Source organism: Falco biarmicus, chromosome 2 (assembly GCF_023638135.1).
Source record: "Falco biarmicus isolate bFalBia1 chromosome 2, bFalBia1.pri, whole genome shotgun sequence".
NCBI classification, from domain to species: Eukaryota; Metazoa; Chordata; class Aves; order Falconiformes; family Falconidae; genus Falco; species Falco biarmicus.
The window spans coordinates 90,615,196-90,641,154 of NC_079289.1; the positions used below are offsets into that span (position 1 = coordinate 90,615,196).

Below are 25,959 nucleotides of genomic sequence, written 5' to 3' on the forward strand. Positions count from 1 at the left end.
TGGCTCTTTTGCCTAAATAAAGAATTCCAGATGGGGCCTTTTATTGCAAATGTTCAGGTCATACCAGCAAGACCATCACAAAAACACTGAGAGCAATAAAATCTAAAGTGTTTCATTTCCCCTTACTTTCAGATAACTGTAAACAATGTTAAACAGTAGGATTTTCCTTTTTCAGGAAAGATTTTGCTTTGAACATTGAAATCTATTCCGAAGAATGCTCTTTACAAAGCTGCTTTGAGCAGACATATTACATAGCAGGGCACTTAAATCAAGGAATAGGTTAAAACCAAGTTCAGCATTTATAATTCTGTAAAATAATCCCAGTAAGTCAGCAAAATAATCTCACATGTTGAAGTTTAACTTAATTTATGCAAACCAGACTTCACTGCCACTAACGCAAAGACCCCTAATGCACTCACCCCAAAGTTCTCATGACAAAGACACGCTCATGTCTTACTCACTGAACTGTCTTGGATACCTCTTAAAACACAAATAAGCTATTTTTGAGACTTTCAGAAGCGCGATTTCATGGAAACAATGTGTTTAAAGTAGTACAACGTTTTTTCACCCGGATTTCAGTAACAGTGTTTCCAACACTACAAATGAGAGGTGAAGAAAACAAAGTTGCTGCAGCGAAGACCACTTGCCCTTGGCCACTACCAGCCTTCCTCCAAACCCGGCAAGACATGACCCACCAGACAGGACCAGACCTGCCCAGGGCTGCTGGTCATACTCATTTCCAGGCTCAACTTCTGCAACTACAGTGGCTATCTAGATGGTCTTCCTCAAACAGTGCTAGTCAAAGGCAGGTGCTTTACCTCTTCGCACCTCACTCTAAATGAAGGTTCATCTGCAATTCAGAATACAAAATGAAGAAATGGAAACTTGAAGCAACATACATGTGTTTGCTCAGTGAAAACGGAAATACTCCTGAGAAACAATAGAGCATTTGCACCAAAATACAGGTTAAACACTACAAAGCAAGCTTCATAATCCAGAAAGCAGGCACAACTGCAATAACTGCTTTTTTCTGTAAAGTTCACATAATTATTTTTCAAACCAGATCTACAGCTCTATGCATTAGACACAGGTTTCTAACCACAAACCTTTATTCAACCTCATAATTTTTGATGTTATCATTTAGTCAGCCTGTTGTTTTTTAAATAACTGATTTTATATTGATGCAATACAAAAGCAGAGCGCACAATGTATGTCACCTGTCATTTATGAGAAGCATTTGAGGTATTACATTTTTGAAGTGTTTTAAAAATGCACTGTCTGCAAATTCATTATTTTTTCTGTATTCCCCAAACATGGGGGAGGTATCTCAGAAACTGATATGAAAACACTCCTAGACATTTTTTTTTTCCCTAGAAGTAAAAATTTTGGAAGATAAATAGCTGTAATAAAACATTATGAAGTTGAAAAGTGTTTGCTTTTAATACTGATCATCTGTAAGCTCCTTCAAGTTTTTTTATTAATATTTACTGATTTCTTAGGCTACAAAGTATCACTTTATTTTTTATTATATTTATTATTCTATGGATTGAGAATATTTCAGAAAGAGCAAAACTGTGTTTGTTACTGAATGTAATTATAACTCGACAGCTATAAATGCCAGGACTGAATAACTGAAAACATATGCTATATGCCTGAAATTTTAAGGATGATGAAACTGTCACATTAGTAGCACACAGCATGTTATAAAGAACTCCCACAACGTAGCAGTTGTTCAAAAGTTGTACCCATCCGGTCATTCTATCTTTATAAGAAGATATATAACACTAGATGATGATTTATTCAAAACACAGCTGCAGCCCAACCTAAAGGTAATAAAAAAAAAAAAAAAAAAAGCAATCAACCAACCCCCCCCCCCCCCAAAAAAAAAACCAAAACAAAACAAACAACCAAGCACCACAAAAGGCTTTTTAAATTACAGTGTTAAAGCCATGTCGGTGCACACAGAATAACAGAAAAGCATTTCCAGAAAGCCCAAATTTTATTCTCCTCAGGCTTTATTTTGAGGGAGGACAGGTGAGGGAGCAGAGGCAGAGCAGCAGTGCAAACACCCGGCAGCCCCGCGGGCTCTCCCCGCCTAACGTGAGCGATGGCTGCACATGCCGCCCCCGAGGACGGGGATGGCGACCCCCGCGTGCGGGCGCCCCCGGCCCGGCCGGAGCAGCGCGGCGGCGCGTTCTGCGGCGGCGGGGGGTGCGCGGTAGCCCCGGACCGACCCACCGGCCCCGCCGCCTGCGGAGCCCGCTCCACCGCACCGCGGAGCGCGGCTGCAGCCGAGCCCCCCGCCCGGGCGGGCGCCCCGCGTTAGGTCAAACTTTTATTTCGCCCGTCATTTCGCACCGCGGCCGCCGGGACCGGCCGACCACGCTCCTGCATCCCCTCGCTGCGGCGGGGGGGCACACACAGCCCCGCCGCCACAGCTCGGCCGCCGCCCGCGAGCATCCCGGGCTCCCCCGGGCACAGCCCTCCCCCGTCCCCTCCCACCCGGCTTTATGGGCCGCCGGGGGTCGCCAGCCGCCCCCCCCCTCTGCGCCGGGGGGCGGAGGAGGGGGGGAAAGCGCGGCCCCGCGGCCCGGGGCCCCCGCGCTGCTCCCTCGCCCCGGCGGCGCGGACCCGACGGCCTCCCCCCGCCCTCCCCAGCCCTCGGCCGAAACGTGGGGGACAGCCGGCGGTGCCGGGAGGCGGGACCCCGGCGCGGGGGACGCGGCGGAGCTACCCGCACCTGCGGGGATGCGGTGGGGGTGACGGGAGAGGGGCACCGCGCAGCCCCAGCGCCGCTCCTCACCTTTCATCCAGTCGACGACTTGGCTCGGCGACCACTTACTGACGGGCTCCATGATGAGGGCCATGGGGGGCGCGGGGGCGCGGGGCTCGGGCGGCCGCCGCTCTCCGGGCGAGGGGCGAGGCTGTGCGGGGCGTCGGGACCGCGCTGCCCGGGGCCCGAGCGGCGGCGGCGGGAGGAGAGAGACGCTAAATCCCCGCTTGCCTCCGCTGCGATCGCTCGCTCGCTCGCCGCCTCTGTGCCTCTCTGGGGATTTCAGTTCATGTTGCCGGCACGGCGGGGAGGGGGTGGAGGAGGAGGAGGAGGAAGGGGGAGGAGGCGGCGGCACGCTCCGACGCCTCCCGCCCCCGCGGACCCGCGGGCAGCGGCGGCGGCTCCCGGCCCCGCCGAGAGGTTGGTCCCCGCTATGCCCGGCTCGGCTCGGCTCGGCTGCGCCCGGCTCTGCCCGCCGGCTCCCGCGGCTCTCGCGGCCGCGGCTGCCGCGCCGGTGTCTTTTTCTCCTGGCGGAAATGACGAGGCGGCTCCTGCCACCCGAAAATATCTCCAAGTGCAATGGGAAGCGACACCCGAGGGCCGCCCGGGGCGGGGGCGCGGGGGGGGCCGCGATGACTCGCAAGGTGGCGCCGCCGGGGGGGCGCGGGGCGGGCGTGGGGCGGCGGCAGCGCCGGGCACCTGCTCCCGCCGCGCCGGGGGCAGCGGGGGGCGCCTGCGGGGACGCGCTGGCGTGCGGGGGGTGGGTTTGCTGGGATTTTTCCCTGGAAAAAATGCATCGCTGCGTGGGCGGGAAAAGTAATTTCTATTTATTTATTTATTTGTTTGTTTTTATTTTTTTTAGCAAGGCCCGACCGTAAAACGGCAGTGACGGACGGTGCCGCCGCAGGCCGGGCGGGGGGCGGCCGGGCGGGCAGCACCGGTGGCTGGCGGGCGGCCCTGGGCCGGGGCCCGCCGGGGCGGGGGGGCGCAGCAGGGGAGCTGGCCGGTTGCTGCGCCCGCCTCGCCCCGGGGGTGCGGCAGTGGGGCAGGCTGCAGTGCGGCCCACCGGGGCACGGACCAGGCAACTTCGGCAGGGGGAGGGCGCCGCCGGTGCCTCCTCTGCCCTCGCTGTCCCCTGAGTTGCACCGCCAAGGTGTGGTGGCTGCGGGTGCCAAAAGCCACTCTCCCTGCAGCGGATCGTCTTCGCTGGAGCCGTTCATCTTCCCCTGTTGTGTCCCCCCCAGGCTGCATCATCCAGGAGCCTACCCCGAGGGGGCGATTCCCACAGACCACGCTCCTAGGAGGCCCTCCCAAGCGCAGAGCGACTCCTCCTAGAATGGCGGTGGGTGCTTTTCAGGCACCCTTCCTAGGAGCCTCCGCTCCGAGGAGGTGGCAGCCCCACCTCCAGCAGAGCTCCAGGCTGGGGATACATTCATACCACTAAAGGGTGCTTTCCTGCTAGCAAGCTGGCCAGTGCACAGCTCTGCCTGCATTTGCATTCACCCTGCTTCTCCTGCCAAGGCTGAGTCGACAGCCATCGAGATGTTCCCTCTGATGGTGTCTACTGCTGAACACCAGCTGCTGACGCTGACATTTAATATCTGTACGTCAGGAAAAAAGAGGATTCCCTCCGCCCCGAAGTGGCAACAGCAAAGGAATGCCTCTGCATGGCGTGGGCAAGGGCTGAAGCTCTCCCATTTTGGTGCATGGGGCTGAAGCACCAGCAGCGAGGGCCGGTGAGGCACTCATAGGGTTGGTAACACCTCTCCCTGGAGACCCAGGAAGAGTCTCCCTAGCAGCATTAGGCTCAACCCTCACTTTGACAGTTGTACTTGTCCTTGAGAATAAACTTCTTTTTATTGAAAACTGGAGCTTACACACTGTAACTTCCTCAAATCTGGCTCTAGAGTTGTGTCTTCTGTGTCATTTCCCGCCAACACACTGACAAGGCCATCTGCGTTACCTAAAGCCACTGGAACAATAAACTTCACTTGCAAATTAAGGCTGACTTTTTTTCTTTATGAAAGGCTTTAAAGGTATGCAGGATCCTTACATACTGAGTTATTGTTGTTGAAAGAGCATGTCATAATTTTAATTAGAAACCAGCAGTTTGAAAAGGTTTACAAGTAAACAGCTAAGGCCAGACTAAAACCTGGCATGTAAATTTGTGACACCATTGTGTAATTCTCATTGTGCTGAAAAGTTCCTCGTGGGTGAGGAAAGGGGAAGTTAGTTCTCAGTAGATATGTATGAAGTCCTATGGTCCGTAATTACGGCATGCACCGGGATCCCTATAGCTTGCCAAGGTAATTTGTAGCTAAAGTGAGTTTTTCAGTAAAGCACCTGTGACCCAATACTGTCCCAGTGGTCAGTGTCTGTTACTTTTAAAGCCCCTTCATAGTGGTTGTAGCAAATTATGGAATGGTAAAAGGGATCTTACTCCCCCAATTCAGTAAGCCAATGATGTGTGGAGCATGGGATCTAATTATGATTCTTCGCACAGACCATAGCCATCTCATAAATACTGGGGTCAATCCCACTGTTTTACTTAGCTCTTGTTTTAGTCTCACTGAAAAGCATTGGCTTGGCTATGGTGGGGAGGATTTGGCTCATTGTAAGTGATGATAAAATTATCCAGCCATGGTATTTAACTTGATGACCTATTACATCAATGAATTCTGTAGTCAGGACATGTGCTACATAAAAGCATTTTTTTAACTTGCTCTAAATTTATTACTGCTTGATTTTATTATTATTCTCTTTCTAGGGTAAGAAGTCAAAAGGAGATCTGAATGACTTTTAATGCTGACCTTCTTAAACTGAAGTGTCTCAGCCAAAATGCGTTAACCAAAGTCTTTTGGCTGTTTTCATCTTTCAGTTTAGTGGCCCATCATCTTGCCGTCACACCTGCATGAGTCAGGCCTTTTATGTAAAACATATAGGACAGGCTTCTGCAGAGACACTGAACTGCAGAATTATGTTCTAACTCGTCTTTTGTAATTACTCTGGTCCATATAGTGCATGACTGTGATTAAAAAAATATAAATATACATGTCCTTGTTAGGTAAGTCTCAGTTTATTAGGTAGTAAACATAAAAATAAGTACACAGTAAAATTCAATATTGAAAGAATAATAACAGGAATGAGTTTGCAGCTGAAGTACAAGCCTGAAGGCAGCAGTATAGATTATATATCAGCTTAAATATCCATTCTCCAAACATCCATGGACATAGATGGACAGCTCCAGCAGGCAATTTCAGGCACACACACCTCTTGGATCAGCACTCAAGCCTGCAAGCTCACAGAAGGTGTTGCCTTTCTGTCATGGTACATTGTCAAAAACAAAACTCCCTAGAGTCTGGCTGGCAATCGTAGCTGCTACAGCAATACAAATTGTAAATAATACCAGTAAATAGTTCAAGTATGTCTGCTAATATACATTTTGTTCCTGTTCAGTCAATAGGAGAACTTCTGAAGTAAGGCACTGCTCAGCCTGAATAATGGCAGCAGAATTAGATCCAGGTTTTAACACTGGTACATTAAGTGGGCATTTGGGCAATGTACAAGAAGCCAGACTCAACAGCAAGTGCCAGTGACGGGTACAAGTGTAACTGTGGGTTCCCCAGAAACTTCATGGACTTTCTGCTAGGCATCAACAACGCTCAGCAATGACAAGTTGAAATATTGCCCTGAAGTTATGGAAAGGAATTTTGCTCTCAAAAGATGTTGGTTCTGGTGCTAGGTGTTAAAGCAGATTTTTTCAAGGGGAAGGAAAATGAGAACAAGTGGAGGTAAACTAACAGTAACAAAAGCCGAGATCTGATAAACCCAGTTGGATTAAAAAAAAACCAAACAAGCGAAATGAAAAAGCTAATACTTTCTTCAAGTTAGGAAAGTTTGTGTTTATATAACAAATAAATTCCTGATTTTTACAAGGGAGGCTTTATTTCATAAGACTCAAGCTCTTCCATCAGTATTAGCTCATGCTACAAATATCTCCTTTGTATGCTGTATCCATGTTACTAGAGCCTATTTTCTTCCACAGCTTGGGACAACATGTAAAGCAAATTGCTACTCTTCTTGAATAAAGACACTGGGATTGTCCCTTGCCTGGTAGGGCTGCCATCTGTCCTGTGTTCCCTGGGGTCTTTCTGCTGTCAGCATGGTGCCTGCACTGATACCTCGTCAATGCAAGGACTGCTGTCCCTGCCAGGGCAGGCATCTTCCAAGGGGAAGTGGGAATGACAAGGAAGGGAAGGGAATAACAAGTAGCCTTGGTGGCAGGGGGCCATGGGCAAGTAAAGGAGGAAGAGGAAGGTCCATGGCAGAGCAGAGGTGCAGTGAGACAGTAAGCCTCTGAGGAGGGTAGAGGCAGGGACAGATGAGGGAAGTTGAGGGAAGCAAAGGGACTTAGATGGAGTTCAAGACTCAAGCCAATTCAGAGGGACACACCGTGCTGACCAGTTGGCCCTGGCGCTGGAGCAGTGGGGCGGTGTGAAGGCCCTGGGGTGGGAAGGAGGTCTATCCCAGCTGAGAAGAGCAGACAGCTCTGTTGCCTGTGCCTCAGGAGACTGCATGGCTCACTGCCCCACCTGCAGCCAGCTGTCCCTCACTCCACATCCATGGGGAGCCTCTGCCCATACAACAAAGAGGCCAAGAAGACAACGACACTCAATTAATTTGGTGCCTATACTGAGATGTCACTGTTTCCTTATTTCTCACCACTCCTTCAACCTGCCTGAAAGCACATCTTTTAAAATAGTATTTCAAAAGCAAATTATCTTGCCTTTAAAGTATATGCCTTACATACCTGATGGTGACATAAGTGTGTGTGGGGGTGGTGGTGGTGGTGGTGGTGGTGGTGCAATTGATATTGTTTTTGTATAATCAGAAATAGAAATCATAATCCCACAAAGATGTTTAATAAAGTATTCAGAACTCAATTAAGGCTATTAAGAGATTAGAAATTAGATTAAAGGTGGCTAAAGGGTAAAAATTCAAGGACTTCAAACACCTTTTATAATACAAAGGCTCTTAAAAAAATGAAGAGGCTGAGAATTTCCCCAGGAAATTCCTATCATTTTAATTAGGTTTCTTCATTTAAAATAACAAAAAGAAACCATTCCATACACAATTTGAGTCCTACTGCCTCTCTTAAACAGTGGACTCAAGTAATTGCCTGCTGAGACCTCCTCCTTCCCCAGGTTTAGGGGGACATGCAAAGGCTTAATAGATTTTGAAGATCAAGAGGGACCACCCCAGCCATCTGATGTGTCCTCCTACGTTATCGCCTGGCAAAGAATTTCTCCCAGCCTCTCCTGTGGTGAGGGGAATTATCTTTCATAACTCCTCTCCGCACCAAATTGTATCCATTTCTTGTTTGCTTCCGTATGGAGTCAAGTGGCTGGTTCGTTTTGTTGCTGAAAAGAACAGGCATCCCTGGCAATGTGACGGGCTCTTGTATCTCTGTGTCCTGTGGTCACTCCCAGCCGAGGCTCTCGGTGCAGCTGATGCTGCCATGAGGAAGGGGCAATGCTGCCACGGGGAAGGTACAAGCTGGTAGCAGAGGGGCAGTGGATGTGTCCCTGCAGATGCAGAGGGCTTTCTGAGAGCATTAGCCACCCAGCTGGAGGTTTTGGAGGAGCTGCCATCTCAAAAGAACAGTTTTCTGTTCCTTCATGAAAATAAATACACATAGGTGGTATTATGTGCACCTTCTCGTTTTCTTTTTTTAGGCACGAGCTCAAGGAGGCTGTTTGTTCAGCTATGGTGCTAGGCTAAGGCTTGATCCATGCTACTGTGACACAAATGCCCCACTTGAAACAATAAGAAACCCAAGGGAAGTGTGCTTCTGTGCTAAAATTATTAGAAAAAGATTGTAAAAGAGCTACTAATTATTAGCATCAAGTTCCACTCATTATTAGCATCACAAATGTAAAATGGCTGCCCACAAGAGTCAGCTTGGAAATCTCATTAGAAAGCAATCTTACCATTTAATTCCTGCTTATAAACACTATTTTATTACCTTTGGAATGGTTAGGTGGCTTGGCTAAAGGCAATGGGTGGCTCCCTTTGAGGTATATCTTATTTTTGCTAATGAATTTGTATTAACAAAAGAATAATAAATATCTGATTCTTTAAGCAATCCTGAAAATGAAGCAACATTTAGAATTGCCAAAGAATGTAGTCATCTAAACTGCACACTGGAGTGCAAAAGAAAAAGAATAATGATACAGTAATATAAAAAGGGCAAAACCATAATGAGAAGGGACATTTGTCAGTATACTCAGAAAAGCACAATCTGTCTCTCTGGTAATTTGGTGGAGTACAGAAAGTATTACATGCTATATTACAAGTATTACATTTTATTTCTGATTTCAGGAAGCATTGCCATATGTCTTCAAAGTCAGACATGGCCTCTTAAATGTACTGTGTTCTTTATTCGTGCTGTGCGGGCTGCATCCCTCTTGGACAGTATTTATTCTGAATAAATTAAAGAGAGTATAAATCTTCCAGTGTCACAGACTTCGTATCAGCCAGCTTTTGTGGATGAAGTGGGCAGGAGCAATTTGGCTCCTAATGACCAGGGAGACTTGACAAGTTTGCTTTATTTCTCAGACTTGACAACTTTATCTTAAAAGCTATTGTTATGGAAATAGTCCTGAATTTCATAGCCTTAAGAAGCATTTACTACTTTCAAATGTATTTCATGGCAAAAGGAAAAAAGACACATATTTTCAAATATTCCTGGTATAAAGTGGCATATCTGTTACAATTAAATATGCCCTAATGTGTCCTGATATTGCTATGATTAGAAGCTCTTTGAGATTTCATACATTTACATGAAGCTTCACGTTTATAGCTCAAGAAATTTGTGACCTAAGGTCCTACTCCTATGAGTTGTCCTTCATCATACTCACATTCCCCCTGGACCTGTGTTGGGACTGTACATAGACCTAAAGGTCCATCCATATGGTGTCACATTGAAATCAAAGGGAATTTAGGGAGACTGATGGTCAAATCAAAAGGATGCCTGCAGACCAGTATTAACTGAAGTACGTTAGACTTACTTAAATAAGCAAAGTGTTCAGATATCACAGTGGTGCCATAGTTTGGACTTTTCTATACCACCATGCCATTAACATTCTTTTTGTACTGCTGTTTACAGCCAGACCTGGTTAAAGCGTAAGAAACAAAGATAAGGCAAAGGAATATGCTTTATAAAAGGGATGTATATGGAATATTTTTGCAAGGGCAGGGACTTTTCTATTGTCAAAGAATTGTAATAATGAAGGAAAAGTATTAGTATGGAAAAAAAATGATGGGTCAAGGTGAAAAGGTGACATTATAAAAGGAGTGAAGCAGAATGACAAGGAAAACACTATGGGAAGCAATAAAATGATCAGAAGAAAATATTGCAAGAACTTGGGAAAAACAAAGACCGTAATAGGAGACAAAAGCAAATGTATGTATGGATCAGTCTGTAGGTACAGTTCAAATTCAGGATGGGGAGGGTTAAGAAGAGTGAGAAAGCAGTGAAATGGAAAGGTATGGAGGAGTATTGAAATTGGGAGGAAATAAAGGAGAAAATATATTAACATCAAAGCAAAGAGATTTGAAACATGGACAGGTTATATAGAAGAAAAGGATTTTAGGAAGGCAGGTAGATTGGGCAGGAAGGATTTGAAATACCTGAAGTGACTCAGCAGGAATTAACCCATAGACAACGAGTCAAAATAACTTTAATTAATCAGAGAAGTAGGAAAGCTTCTCACAAAACATACCCAGATCAAGCACTAAACAAAAGTTTTTTTGTTGTTATTTTTCTTGTTCCTTGGAGGACTAGAGCTAATTAATTGAACCCTGCTGAATTAAATGTGCCTGGCTCATTCTCTAGTACTGGTCTCATAGCATTAAATAGCCTTTACCTCCAAAACCAAGCAGCTGCATGCAGCCTGCATATTTTGAATGGTTCCTGGCCGTGCTAACACCTAAAGAGCGCTTGGGACCTGTTCAGGAGGTGTTAGCTGGCATAACCCAGAGCTGTGCTGGGGAACATTTGAGCAGTTTGTTAGGACAGACATTCTCATGCCTGGAAACGTTCCAAAACCTTGATAGATTTACTACTGGGGAATGGAGGACGGAGCCTACATTCATACCACAGGCTCTGGCATTGCTTTCCAGGTCCAGGTTCACGCTTTGCCATACTTTGGCATCAGACTAGAGCAGGCAGCATCCATCCCCCAGAGCAGTGAAGCCAGGGCCTGGACAGTCTCCAGCCGGTCACCCAACCACTGTACTTTGGCAAGCAGCAATCAAGGATGTCCTGCAGGTGTCATAAATGCCAAAAGAGAACCCCAGAGTGCCCTGGAGGTGACCTGAAGAGGTGAGCTAAGCACAGCCTCAAGGAAGCAGTTTACAATCAACTGGAAGTATCACAACAGTTTACATTCCCACAGGGTATCCCTGTAGAGGAATGAAGGCAGTGGTTGATTAGCATTGATAGCATGCAGCTGTGGGTTGCCTCGAAGGCAGTGGGTTGACTGACATGGACCATGTGCAGCTGTAGCTCATTCCCGCTAAGTAGTTAAATAGCCCTGAGGATTGTGGGAGAGGGGGTCAGTTAGGGGAGGAGCAGTGTGGTCTGGCCTCTGGAGGCAGGAGATACAGCACAGACAGTAGAATCTGACCAACGGTAAAGCTTTGTTGCAGCTTGATAACTTCTTTGTGCTGCAACATATTCCTACACACCTGGGTTTGACAAAGTAGGAGAAGTAAGACTGACAGTCAATACCACACTACAGATAAAGCCATTTTCTTTCATTTGTTGGCTCCTTCTAGCTTCACAGCTTCAAAGTCCCAACTGAATGTTAACCATCCTACTACCCAGACAGTTAATCATGAGTGCTGCCCCAGCCCTGCGATCTGAAGCTTTTCTTTCTGTAGTTGGCAAAGATGAGCACTGGGAAGCCAGGAAATAAGTCACAGATTGGAAACTCTAGCAAAGCTCTCCATTGCTGTTTGAATAATTGCTCAGCAAAAATGGAAGGCACAGACTCATTTCAGATTCCTCTAAATATCCCAATTTAAAAAACTCTATTAATCCCAGTGACAGCTGGGTGTCACACCTACCTGATCTAACCTTTTGAGGCGTTTCCGTTGTGTTCTTCTCTGTAGTATTCTGAGCATTTTAGAGAATTAAATAAGTCTGCTATATAATCTAATTAGTATCTATCTTTTGATCTCTTCTTGCTCAACATGGGCAGGAGAAGAAGGTACATAATTCATCTAGTTTAATTATTATTATTATTAAATTTATTACAGTGGGAAAGCAATGATAGAGAGGAGTCCTGAATTTTAGCCAGAGGCCATCAATATCTGTGGCTCTTCCAGTCCCTTGAGGGAGGGAGTCCCAGAGAGAACTTCCCTCTTATGATGTTGACCAACACTGGAGAACTTTGCATGAACATATCCAGTTTTGTTCAAACAGCTGTTCGGGTGCAGGTATGTGGCATAGGTGCATATTAATGTTTGCACTGCTGCAGTGCACATGGTTGCATACCCGAAATGGAGCTGCATAAAATTTAAGACCTGCCTTGCATCTGTGCACAGGTTCATATCAGAGGTTGCATAATGCGTTACACTGGTGTGAATTCCTACTGTACAAATGTGGTCATATGACTTTTTAGAAATAAGTCATCTTGCAAATAGTCTGGCATGAGTCTATTGGGACTGCTGAAGGTCAGGTCAGAGTCTGGAGGCACCACAATGATATATTTGCACGCTTTCCCTTTCTTTGCAGGTCAGCTGCTGTCTCTTGAACTGGCCTGAATTTTACTCCTCTCCAGAGTTGAGATTATTCCTAAATTGACTCAGTTGCATCTGTCCACTCTGGAAGTCAACAATGCTCAGAGCCAAGTTGGCATACGGTGGCCCTGGACTGGGTCTTCTACCATCCCCAGATGAAAAATAAAAACCACAGCTAAAAACCCTTCCTGAAACCTTTATCTGAAGGTAATATTTCAGAAACATGTGCAGTCTACCTACAGAAACTTCACTCTGATCTGATCATTTGACATGGGTCATACGCTGTGCAGGCCAGTGATGCTGGGAGGGACAAAAGCCCTTGTAGTCCTTGCTTGCCCACCAAAATCCCTATGTTTTATATCCACTCACTATGTGTCACCTTCACACTGCAGGTACTTAGACCCAGCCTGTGGCTGTAGCACACTAGCCACTGTATTTGCGTGTCAAACAGAAGAGGAAAGCTGCCTGTGTAATTTCACAGGCAAAGTCTGTAGAGAAGGAGGCGCAAATGCTTCTCCAGCCTTCAGAGATAATTCTGGTATGACTTGAATGGTCATCACGACCTGAATGACCACGATGTGTCTTTGTTTTGATGAAAGCTTTGGCAGCCAGCAGCAGTACTCACTAAGCAAGAGCGTGCAATGTGCCTTAGACAACCAAAGTATGACCTTTGTCCATAGTTCATGTCAAGAGGAAACGTACTTCCTGATGGCAGTGCTGGCAATGAATCTAAGATGAATCTAAGATGAACTCAATGTGTTGTATTTCAAAAATTACCAGTCATCCCTGTTTTCCTTTCAGTCCGGGAAAGAAAAAGTAACAGCTCAACAGGGGAAAATGTTGAGCAGGTTTTACTTCTGACACATCTTTCTGCACTCTACATAAAACTACCATCACCATCTCCAGTAAATTACTGGCTAAATTCTTCATAAATGTTTAAAGCGACGTGAATGTATCCCCAGTTTTCATGGCACCTGTCTCACCACTGGTGCAAGAAATCTTTCTTATAGCTGCCAATAGTCATGGAAAAACTCAGTGGGTTACAGAGTAATGATTTACTGAAGAAGCAAATGAATCGGCATGTGAAAGATAAAACCTTGCTGGTTAATATGCATGTATTTGAAAGATATAAAAGTCTTAGGGATGAATTTTATTTGGGGCACTTCATAGGGGCTTGCATACTGTACTGTAAATGCAATTACTATGCAAATGCACACAGTAACTGTGGAAGGAATTTAGGGTATAGCTGATGGCATCATTCTTTGTTTGAGATCACAAACATTATTTTGACCAACTGATCCAATGTTACTGTGAGAAGCTAGAATTTATGCGATCTTTTAACTTGGGAGAGATTTTTAAACATGCAATAAAAAGTATTTTCTGGATATTATTTTTTTTTAGCATTGCTGCTTGTATAATTTGAGGCATTTAACTAGTAACAAATTACTAATAATGAACTTTTAAACTACTTAATGAATAACTAATTTGGATCTCTGTAACCATTATCCCACATCTGCTTAGACCTGTGCTAAACACTTAAATAGTTCTCTTTTGTTCATCCTACCTCATACACACCACTTTTGTGATGAAGAATCGAGGAGATGCTTGACTGGAACTGGTGGGGAGTGGTGCTGAGTGCCTCCCCATCACCGTGTGTGATACAGCTGCCAACCCAGAGTGGGCAAGTTTCCTCTGCAGCACTGCCCTGTCCTTTCTTTCTAACAGGTCCTTTTCCTCTGCGCTGTTAATCTCTCTGACCAGCAATGCAGGCTTGCTTCCAAAGCCTTTTGTGTTAGCGTTCATTCTAGTGGGTCCGATTTTCCTCTGAGTTAAACCCAATTAACTCCAGAATAACTCCATTAACTTCAAAGCACGGAGCAAGTGAGTATTAATTGTATGGAAGATGGAATTTAGTGTATTGACTTCGGTAGCGTTGCTTTCCCCAGAACACCCTTGCACGTGAGGAGAGAGCAGGAACCGCATCATTCATCACTGCCTGTTAATATCGAATATCTGGAGGTTTGTTTTAGTCTCGTCTTTGTCACAAGCTTGTCAAAGAGAAGAGCAATGGGTTTTTTCACGTTTTTGAAAGTTGTATAATTTTTCAATTTTGCTACTTTGTCGTCATGACCTTTCTGCCCAGAAAAAGATAGTACTAGGATAAATTGTTCTGCTCTTTTTCTCCTAAAAGTCAATTAGTTCGTTTCATCATAATGTGCCAGAAGTCTCTGTCAGTCACAGTTTTCTAAAGTAAAAACTACAACAGAAAAACACATATCAAAACACTGTGCAAATACAGTGGTATATCTATAAGTTTTTGTATTGTACTCTTTGTTTTCAGAGACTAAAAAGAGGAAAGAGGGCGAGGAAACACTGGAGTTTTTTGAAGGTTAGTTTTACACTGATAGCAATCCAATGCACTGCTCATACTTCGAATAAAGCTTCAAGATATCTCAAACTATTTACCCTTTATATATATATATATATATGAAAAGTCAAGTGTGTTATAATTTGTAGTCAAGTGGCTAATTAGAGGAGCTCAAGGTCTCAGAGAAAATTATGTCAGACTGTAAAAAAGGATTGTGTATATTTGCACCCGATTCAAGGCACTTATAGTAGTCTACAAGAGTTAAAAAATTAATGAAATTAGCATTTGTCAATCAAATATTCAATAGGAAGTTCGTACTGGGGGAAGGTTGATTTTTAAAAATGCTATGTTGGGAAAGGATTGACCAGTATATTCCTGAACTCCAGAAGTATTTTTCCATAGCTACGTGTCCAGATTAATGCACCAGACCTTTTAATATGACATTTGAATGCAGGGAGCATGTAGTATATGTTTCTGCCACAGAATGGAGCAGGCAGACTCACTTAACTGTTTCCAGTCTTTATTGCTTCATGGTATTCATATGGATAACTCTGTTAATTCCCACCTACTCTTGAGAAGTACATTGATGTCTTAAGTAAGCTGGGATTTTCTTTTCCTGCATGCATGCATTTGTGCATATTTGGGATTAGTCTTTAAAAGCTTTTCCACTCTATTTGTCCTGGTGCTTGACATAACCACCTGTCACTGCCTTCATATTTATATAACATCTCTCATTCAGGGGACTCAGGCAGTACAAGTATTAATACGAGAAAATGGACAATGTTCCTCTGAAATATTTATAATCCTCTTCTTGCTGAGGTAGAAAATATGGCACACAAAATCTAAGCAACCTGTGGGGCACACACAGCTGGCAGCCCCAAAGTCCTGGCTCGCAGCCTTGTAAATGCAAGCCTCTTTTCCCCTTTTAGACATTTCAGAGGGAAAGCCTGTAACTCCCAGAGGTGTTCCCAAAAGCCTGTCCCAGAACAATTGTGAGATTTTTATCTCACAGGATTTGGTACAGTGAGAAACCCAACAGAACATCCCAGAAGGATGCCCTGACTTACTGGTGGACAGAGAAGGCAAGCAAGGGGGAGCATCTGTTTTCCCCCAGCATGCTCAGGACAGAAAGTCCCCTGCTGTGTGGGATGCAGGAGCAAGCAAGAGGGGCAGCCCTGCTCTGCCACCCCTCTCTCTGAAGCTGGACCCTGTGTGGCATCCGAGTAGCTGGCTCACATCAGCAGGGATGCTGTACTGGAGCACCCAGCTCTTCACTCCTCTCACGAAGGAGGTCTTCGCAGATCCACCCCTTCTGTGCATGGCGCCAGGGAGAGCACGGCTGTGTATTATTCAGTCCTATACTGACTGCCTGGTCTCTGTAGCTATTCGGTTCCCCCTTCAGCCTGACTGCTCCGTGCTTTCGCAGGCCTGCTGCCCCATCAATGTCTCTGTGCTGCAAGGGGAACCAGTAGTCGGGAGGGAGGTGCATGCAGTTGCCTCTACTTGGGGTGAAATTCAGATGTAGTTGCTTAGGGAGCCCTTAAAATTTTGATTCCCTCACAAATTAAGTCTATCCATTCAACCAGTATATCAGATAGAGAATTTAGCAAGGATACATTAAGTAGCTAGTAAGAATGTTTTCAAGTAGTCTCAGATTTTATGTTTTCCAGATCCTCAGAAGTGTACAGAAATCTAAAAATAAAGAATTTAAACAGTGCCACACTTCTGTACTCTCGCAAGTCTTTACTTTTTCCAAATATTTGGTATCACAGAAAATACTTTTAATTCTTCATCCTCTGTCTCAGCTGACCCTCTTTTTCCTGGTTTTGCCTTCTCTCCCAGGCTCTTGATTACAAAATGTTCAAAATGCTGGAGCTTCCTTTCTTGTGTAAGTTCCCTGCATATCTGCTTTTCCTTAGAAATCGAATTTGAGGTCACCTGCAACACCTTGGCACAGTTTAAGATGTTTTGTATGTTCACATTAAATAATCTAAACTTACTACAAGATGCAAGGTTTAGTAATGAAACCCAGGGAGTTTTTTAGCAAAACCAAAGCCATTCTGTGCTTTTCTTGATATAATTCTAATATTCTATAATTTTCTTGATGTAATTCTAGAGCTTCCAAAAAAAAGCCAGATCTTCTCATCAAAGGGGTGTTTTCAGAGGGAACCTAGAGTCCAGCTACAGTTATGAAGATGTATTATAGCAACAGTATCCATGGAGCTTAGACTTTTCTATCCAAAGGAGACAGGTTTCGATTTTCCCCCCTCTAGATTACACAGCAAATGTAAAACTTCCTTAAAGATGATGAAAATGTGGAGCTGTGTAGCAACCAGAGTCATATAGAGGTATAGATATTAACATTCACCTTTAAATTATTTTCTAAGCAGTCACTGAAAGAAACTGAAACACACTGAAATCAGTGATGTGTGGTAGGGCTGCTCACATCCAGATTGGTCAGGTGTGCCTGGTGGTGACACCAAATATTGGCTCCACCCTTGCTGCCCACATCTTATCCTACCACGTACTCTCACACTGAGGCACCAGCCTCACAGCCCACCCTTCCACCACCTCCACCTCTCAATGCCCAGGTGTCTGCAAATAGGGTCAGCAGTGGTGGCGGCTGGGATCCACCAGGTCATGCAGGCAGCAATGGCCTGAGCTGAGCCGTAGGGTGGATGTCTGTGTAAACAGCTACTACTTATAGCTTTGAACAGGCAGTTCCTGGGCAATTCAAATTAGTATCCATATAGGAAGCGGGAGGCTGCCTGGCTACAGCCTTGGAAGTGATTTGTGCGAAGCCAGTGGCACTCCTGCTAGAGGTGGGGAACCCCAGCCAATGTCAGTCTGCACCAAAATAGGTCAAGGCAGTATTACCTTTGTGCTCCATAGAACAAGACCTGCAATGAGTGAATTATTTAGTGGTGATGCACATCCTCTGAATATTCTTGCCCTATTTAGGAGTGCACAAATGAAATAGCTGTTATAAGATTTTTTTCATCATCCTTTACATCAAACGCATGCCAGACAGTTTGGGCAATAGGCTGGTACCTCAGCTATGAATCATTTTGTATTTATTGCTGCTCTCCTTTTTTTTTTCTTTTTCTTTTTATTACTTCCCATATTTTTAAATGGTATGAAATATGATACAATGCAAAACATTAAAATTAAATCAGAAACAGGGTATCAAGAAGTATTTCTTCTCTGAACATTGAAGGGCATTTTGTAGGTGGGATGCCATGAACCAACTTGTAGCTTGTCATCCTGAGGGATCTGATAGAGGTGAGGGCTGGAAAATAGTACTCATACTAAAGCTTGACATCAGCTTTAGCCTGCCATAGTCTTTTTTGATGTACATTGCCATTCTTGCATCCTTTTCACGTAAGAGAAAGAAGTGGGTCCAGTGCCCCTGGGACAAATTTAGAGAAGGTGCATGGAAAGGGGCCAGATTTCTTTGAACTCTCAGTGTAGCTCCCTTTCTGTCTCTGGAAGTTTAACTTCTTAAAACATGCAAACATGGGGGAAAGTGCCCATTAGAAGAGCTCCACGTGGCTGGTGTGCAGCTGGCATGGGACACTTTGCTATGCTTGCTCAGACACTTTGCATATAAGTAGGAGCAATTACTTGTTTTAATGGCAAGATTGGGTGGGGAGACTTGGAAAGTTACGGATAATCAAGTGGTGAAGGTAACAGGCATAAGTTCAAGCATGTTAAACTCCCTCGGACATGTGTTTTCACTCAAAATAAAGAGCCTGGAGTTTGCAACAGTTTAAACAGAATTAAGCTACAGAAAATGAAAGCCATTTTATTCCTACATAAGAGCGCCCATATGGTGTTTATCAACCTGTAGTTTAGGCATACTTACATTCCACCTTTATTTGATTAACTTTCCTGCATGCCTCTGTAATAGGCATGGTCTATGATTTTTCAGTTAGTGTAGGGAGCCTAAAGTATACTACTTTTACAAATACCATTCCTTGTTTATAAACTAAGATGGAATCCATTGCTAACTAAAATTGCACTACAATTGCTGTTATAGTTGCTTAATAATCACACAAGATTAAATACTTCTACTTTCAAAGGAAAAAAAAAAAAGGACATACTATACTAGGACTTGCTCTCCAACAGAAATAAGCTTTTGTATCTAGGTAAGTATTTTTTTTTTTCCCCAGAGAATACTGACTCCATCAGGTACATCTATGCTGTCAAATAACTCCCCTGTTCATTTCCAGGTTCTGTCCTCTAATCATCCATGTTTGTCCAATCTCAGACTCAATTGGCACAAATCTACTAGTTCTCCCCAAAACAAAAAGTGTGCATACTTCTGGTGATGCTTGGCCCCGGGTCTGCTCCGGGAGGGCAGTGTGAGTGAGGCTGGACCAGATTTGGCTGCCTCAGGGTATGTCTGTTGGCAGGTAGTGCTGTGTCTTGGTGTGCTCACCACAGAGAGAGCCCTTTGGACCCAGCGGTAGGTCCCATACACTATACACTTGTTATATTTTTGTTGGACTAACTCTAACATTATGAATGCATTAGATGTGCTCCTATGTTCCAGATGCCATGCTCTCTCTTTATACTGTTTTGGTTTTTTTTAATTTAAAATTAGAGACAACTTCTGGTTTCATGTCATCTGATTGAAGGTACATCTGCAGTCATGTTTCTGTCACTGTTGAAGTGAATTTCTCAGTTGTCCTGACTTACTGTGCTTTGCCTCTTATTATAGATGTGTCTTTGAGCACAAAAACTAGATTCCTTTTTGACAAAAATATACCAGAAGACAGGCTCCAGTGGCACAACTAATGTCCTCCAGCTGCAAGTGAGTCTGCAGCCCAGGGACCAGACCAGAGATGCTTTGAGCTAATGAAACTCACAAATGCAAGTGTCCACTTCCAGATTTAAACTTTGGTTTTGGTACTAGGTATTGCACCTTTTAAAGGCCTTAGCTTCCTGCTGCTGTCAAGTCATTTTGTAGACGTGACTGAATACCTAGAGAAATGGTACTGTCCCAAGATGCACATGGCACTTGGATTTACAGTGTCCGTATTTGGTTACATTGGAGTCCAAGAGATAGCCTTGATTATATCGGTTTTGAAGGGCAGCAACAGCAAAGAAGGAAAAAAATGCAGGTTTGGGAAATGCAAAAGAAGAATTAAAATTAAGAATTAATAAAAAGAAATATATGAGGAAAAAGTGTGTATGTGTCTGCATTAACCCAACATCTCCCTGCTTAGTGAAGCAGGTACCATGCCACAGTGTCAGTGCTTCCTGCCCTGGAGAGTTGCTCCCAATGGTTTCATTTTTCTGGAATGAAATTGGTATGTGTTTGTTGACTTAATGTGATTAAGGGCTTGTCTCCCCACAGACAAAGAAGTACAAAGGCACATGGGCAGGCTGGTGGTGGGGGCAGTAACACTGCCAGAGGAAGGTGCCCTGCCCCCCCCCCCCTCCCCAGGCTGTCACAGGAGATGACCAGCCCCATGGCTGGGGGACACCCATCACCATGGGACAGGGGAGAGGCTCTGGGGAGCCTCTTCCAGACTGAGGTAGGCACTGCCTGTGGTGGGATAGCACTCGTTGGATTCAAGGGAAGAACATCTGGGGATTGTGCAGAACCTGTTATGGGATTGGGGTGGAACCAAAGTGGGAAAGGGTGGTATCACGGTTTGAGGAGGAAGAAACATGGGAAAGTAGAGTGAGAAGGAATAAATGGGGCCAGTTGGAGGTTAGCAGAGGCTGATCAGTGCATTCTGTCCTCTGTCCTCATTAAATTCCATTTCCGACTACTTTCTTGGATGAAAGAATCTTTATTCTGTGTGCAAGTGTGTGTATGGGGGGTTTAAGTCCCAGCAACTGGAGCAGGACCATGGGTCAGACGGACCATATGTCTGTGCTGCCACAAGAAGAGCACACAAGACTGTGTCTCACTGTGTGATTGCTAGCAAACATCAAGCTGAACTAGCCAGTGAGCCAGATAAAGACTTGGGAGCCAAGTATAGGAGCAGCCATGGGTCTCAACTGGATACTGGAGAGACCAGAGAGTCTGTACGTTGGGTAGTGGAGGAGCCAGAGGGTCAGAGCTGGTTACTGGAGAGACACTGGCATCTGGGAGTTGACTACTGCTAAGTGCTAAATCTGGACTCACTACCAGAAAGACCAGTTCAGTTTGCACGTGGTTGTCTTTCTGGGCATGAGGCAATGGGACAATCAGGAGAGCCAGGGACCAGCTGCTGGGTGCACTGGGTATCTAAGGCCCATTACTGGAGAGAACCATAGCACACATGTGTGTCTTCATGTGCCTGGAGGGATCCCTACATATACAACTCTTCCTCTGATGTGTTTCACCCTGATCAGCCAGAGAGAGTGAGGCCATTGGTGCTCTTTGTAGTTGTGCAAGTGCAGAGTGTTACAGTCCGTGCTGATCTGTGTGTCCGTCTGTTTATGTGTGTGTGTGTTGTGTATCTGCGTGTGCACGTGTGCACTGGGATCACCCGCTCCACCTGCCTGCTGACCGCACCTGGGGAGCTGCAGCAGCCCCACCGCTGTCCGTCTGCTGTCTGCAGCAGCTCCTTATGTTGCTCACTGCCTTTCTGTTGCACACAAACACAGCCCTGATATTTCTTCCTCCGTTTACTGCTGCAACAGGCTTTCCTCAGGTGGGGAGGCAGGAGCTGTAATCTCCTCCAAGGCTGATGCAGTCAGTGTGAAGTGGATGAGCTGTCAAAGGGGCTGGCATCCTTCCCCCCACTGGGGACCAAACCTGTTGTCCCTGAGGTTTTCCATCTGGCAGGGAAGAAGCACTCCTGAGGTTACTCCTGAGCTCAGCTCCCCTGTCCTGAATTACTTAATAAAATGAGCTTCCCAATCAGAGATTTTGTTGTTTTCCCACTATGTTAAGCATACTGTTGTTTTTAAAGATGGCTTTATAGCATTTAGCTTAGGGATGGGCATCATCCCATGGCTGATGCAACAGATTTCATAGTAAATTTGTCAAAAATGAATGAGTGTTAAAAACATGCTAATAAAATATGAATAGAATGACCATTTACAAATGTATGAGTCTTTTCTATGCTTATCATAATATAGCTAATTAGGTTTTTCTTAATTATGAGAGCATTCATGTGTTCATTTAAAAACTAAAAGGCAATTTTTAAAAAATTCAATGGAAATTAAAATAATGATTTAAAATTCTAATTTGATCATAGGGATCTGTTTTCCACTGAAAGGACCAGTTGCTGGAGAGTTTTGTGGTTTTTTTGTATTATGTGTGAAATGGCTCTAACATGTCAAATACCCTCTATAGAATTTTTTACAAATTTGAAGGTTTTCACAGACAATTGAAAGTTTGTAATGAAAAATAATTTAGAACATGAGTCTTCTCTGAAAAAAAAAAATATAGTTTTAGTTTCCCAAATCATTATCTGACTTCAGCAATCAGCCTGTAAAATTCAAAACTTACTAGATACAGAATGCCAAACAGTCCAATTCACAGCAATCTTTACAGTTGTACACAGCACGTGATAACTGTTTTACAACCCCTGGATTAGGTATGGGGAGGAACTGAAAAACGTGTGCCTCCGCTGCAGACCCTAAGGGGGTTGTATCTTGCTTAGCCTTTTTAGTAGGGCCTGTAGCAATAGGACAAGGGGTAATGTTTTTAAACTAAAAGAGGGTAGATTTAGTTTCGATGTTAGAAATAAATTCTTTACTGTGGGGGTGGTGAGACACTGGAACAGTTGCCCAGAGAAGCTGTGGATGCCCCATCACTGGAGGTGTTCAAGGCCAAGTTGCATGGGGCTTGGAGCAACCTGGTCTGGTGGAAGGTGTCCCTGCCCAGGGCAGGGGCGTTGGAACTCGATGATCTTTAAGGTCCATCCCCACCCAAACCATTCTATGAGCCTATGGTTCTGATTCTATGATTGAGTAAGTAAACTTTTAGATGTCTCAGTCTGAGCTGAGCACCTTCAAAGTCTGGTTAAAAGAAGCAGGCATTTCTAGAGGATGATTTGTCTTAATGATCTATCTTCAGAGGAAGAGGAATTGCCCTCTGGAAATAACTGTGTCTTTCAACAGACTGTAAAATGATCCAATAGTGAATAATTCAGACCCAGAAATTCAATTTCTCAGAAAATCTACACTTAAATAGATGGCGTCTGTACTCTATGTGCATAAACACACAAGCCCAGAGGATAATGTGACAAAGCAACAAAAGTAATGCTGGGCATGTATGTGCCTGAGCAGAAGTCAGGAGAGCACTGTATGGAGCCACATACTTCGGGCATCCAAAATCACCAGTTATCCCCAGAACAACATGAGAACTTTCCCTGCGGGTGTGAAGTGTACCTAGTTTGAGGAGGTCATCCATATGCCCTTCATTCTTTGTTTATAGACTTACATCTTTATGTGATGTAACTTGATTGAAAAAGGCCAGCAACCTTCCCGATACATTTTGTATGGAAACCAAAATACTATGTTTCTGCTCAGCAATTATAGTGTCCTCATATATATGGACTCACGTATACATGTTTTAACCTGAAGCTTAATTGAATGTTACTCCTGCATATCACACAATCTAAAGGAAATTAATGAGAGATGTATAGGTATACATACATACCTAGTGGATTATTTTCTGCTGTGGTACAGCTATCTATACTTTCTCTTCCAGGCGTTCCAGTTAGTCATAACTGTAATAATGCTATTTTGAGACATCAAAAATAATTTTCCTTAATCACAGCTGCATATGGTGTGCTACTTTAGGTTGGGGTTTTTTTTGTTTGTTTTGTTGGTTGGTTGGGGTTTTGGTTTTTTTGTGTTTTTTTTTGGGGGTGTGTGTGTGTTTGGGTTTTTCTGGGTTTTTTCTTTCTTTTCCATGTATAACATGCTTTGTAGCATCAGATGTTCTAATGCACCAATCGAACCACAGCTGGAAAATCCCACAGAGAGCAGCTCCAGTTTAATGTGTATTGCCATAATACTTCCGTGGGCTGTGTCCATGCTTTCACTTCCAGCAGTGCACAGGGGACAGCAGTGGTGCTCAGTCCCAATAGTGGGCTCAAGCTTGATGTGACCCATTCTGATCTCCGCCTGGTCCTCTTTGGGTGAAGGATTTGGCTTTGGGTGAAATTCCCTTGGGCGAAACCTCAGTAGGAATGAGTGGCAAAATTCCCACTAACTTCACAGGGAGCAAGATTTTACCCTTAGGGTAAGTTACTGTCCTACCAGAGCCCAGGTTCTCAAGGAAGCCATGTGTCCTAGTACCAGAGCCTGAAATCAGGGCTCTGCTTTTTCCACACAACCAAACAGCAAAGCTGGCTTACACAACCTGAAAATCTGATCTCTTGATTTCCTTTCAGTTTTGTGAAATGCATATGAAACTTTATCTGATGATAGCAGTTTTAGGTTAAAAGTTTTGACTATTTAGTCTTTTGCATTAAACTAACAAACGTGAAGAGACACTGTTTCAGTACTGCTAACAAGTTATATTTTTACAGGTTAACTAAAAACTGTTGCAGCTAGTTGTTGTGCTCAGTATTTTGTTTTATGGTCAAGGAGGAAACAACTCATATATAGAGACAGGTATTTATTTTTAGTATAATTGAAACCTTAGCAGTCTAATCCAGGAGTCATTATTACTCCAGATACAATTATTACAGAAAAGAAATATGTCTGTGCAGAAAAGGTTTCCATCATAGTAGTATTAGTAATACAGCTAAAACTGTGGCATGCACATTGCTTAGTTGATACTCCTTCCCTTGGTGTAATGCTCCTCCTTCCCCAGCTCCACGGGATCTGAGGGCTGCTGCTTTTGCTCAGGTGTTAGAGTTGGAGGGGTTATGGGGAGTTGTTGGCATAACACAAGTCCTTCACAAGGAGGGATTTGGTGTTCACATTGACGATTTCTTCTTCCTCACTCTAGGATCTACTTGGGTTCATTTTTACATGTTAGCTAACATGCTTTTACATCTTAGCACTTTCTTAATTGGTCTGCACTCCACGTCAGATCTGACTTTGCTAAATATAGAGCCTTTCACACATAGTAGTTAGTTCCTTTGTTCTTCTTGTTGCCCCTAAACCCAGTTTTGTCCAGCTCCAGCTCTGCATTTCTCTAGCTGGCGCTGGTGAGTTGTTTATAGCTGTGAGGCCTCCAGTGCCAAATCTGTGCCCCATCTCCTGTCGTCTGGTCCTGGGACTCCTCTATGCTGTACCCTGCTCTCACAGGCCCCAGAGCCTCTGCTGTCCCACCAGGCAGTATTTCTCCTACTGCATCACTACTGTGCAGCCACAAAACTAAAGTGGTACCATACAGTGAGAAGCAAAATGAACCAGATTAGCCACAGGTACCTGTTCAGAAGGAAAAAATGCAGTTACAGCTAAAGCATGTTAAAATGAAGCTGCAGGTCAGGCAGAGCAAGCTGGACAGGGTTCAGCACTGAGCCTTGGCCAACCCAGCACAAAACCCATGGCCAGATACTGGCAACAGTGATGCCATGTTGCAGAACTGTGCGGGCACACAGTTTTGAGTCCTGCTGTTGAAGCGGATTGCTAGTTCAACATACAGAATGCAGCACGTGAAAAGGAAATCTATGGAAGATATTAATTTCCAGCTCATCATGGAAATGAACTTTTTTAGCACTAGAGAAGGAAGGAAGAAGTTCTCCAATGTCCTCCTAAATCTAGATGGAGGTGGGATGTTTACATGAAATTTATGGGAAGGTGTTGAGGATAGTTGTTGGAAGGATTTAATTTCTGTAAAGATAGGAGTCAAGACTGAAATATCCCCTCTAATGTATATTCACTAATCTTTCAATGTTTTCATGCAGAAAGCTTGTTCAAAGTATCTTTTTGTCTGATGCACCACAGATATATTTATTTCTGTATTCCGGACACTGTAGATACGAATGATGTTAAAAAGACATACACCGTAGCTTTTCTTTTCTCAGGCTTCTTTTGCTTGCACCTTCAGACTTCTCGCTGAAGAATTACTTTGGTTATTTATGCTGCTCAGTTCACCAAG

The 25,959-nt window shown here is 44.4% G+C and overlaps 2 protein-coding genes across 6 annotated transcripts in view; one reads left to right on the forward strand and one right to left on the reverse strand.

Annotated features, from left to right (window-relative positions):
• The window catches only part of CNKSR2 (connector enhancer of kinase suppressor of Ras 2), a 220,812-nt gene extending 217,877 nt beyond the window's left edge, over positions 1 to 2,935 (reverse strand). For all 5 annotated transcript variants that reach the window (XM_056329480.1, XM_056329479.1, XM_056329476.1 and 2 more), the window contains exon 1: positions 2,804 to 2,935. In XM_056329480.1, coding sequence (XP_056185455.1) covers positions 2,804 to 2,867 — 64 coding nt within the window. In that variant the 5' untranslated portion in view covers positions 2,868 to 2,935. The remainder of the gene's footprint in view (positions 1 to 2,803) is intronic.
• On the forward strand, positions 2,854 to 4,873 carry LOC130145052 (translation initiation factor IF-2-like). The gene is made up of 2 exons (XM_056329482.1): positions 2,854 to 3,193; positions 3,636 to 4,873. Exons 1-2 carry the CDS (start codon positions 2,854 to 2,856, stop codon positions 4,106 to 4,108), a joined length of 813 nt encoding a protein of 270 aa, XP_056185457.1. The 3' UTR covers positions 4,109 to 4,873.
• Positions 4,874 to 25,959: the final 21,086 nt, after the last annotated feature.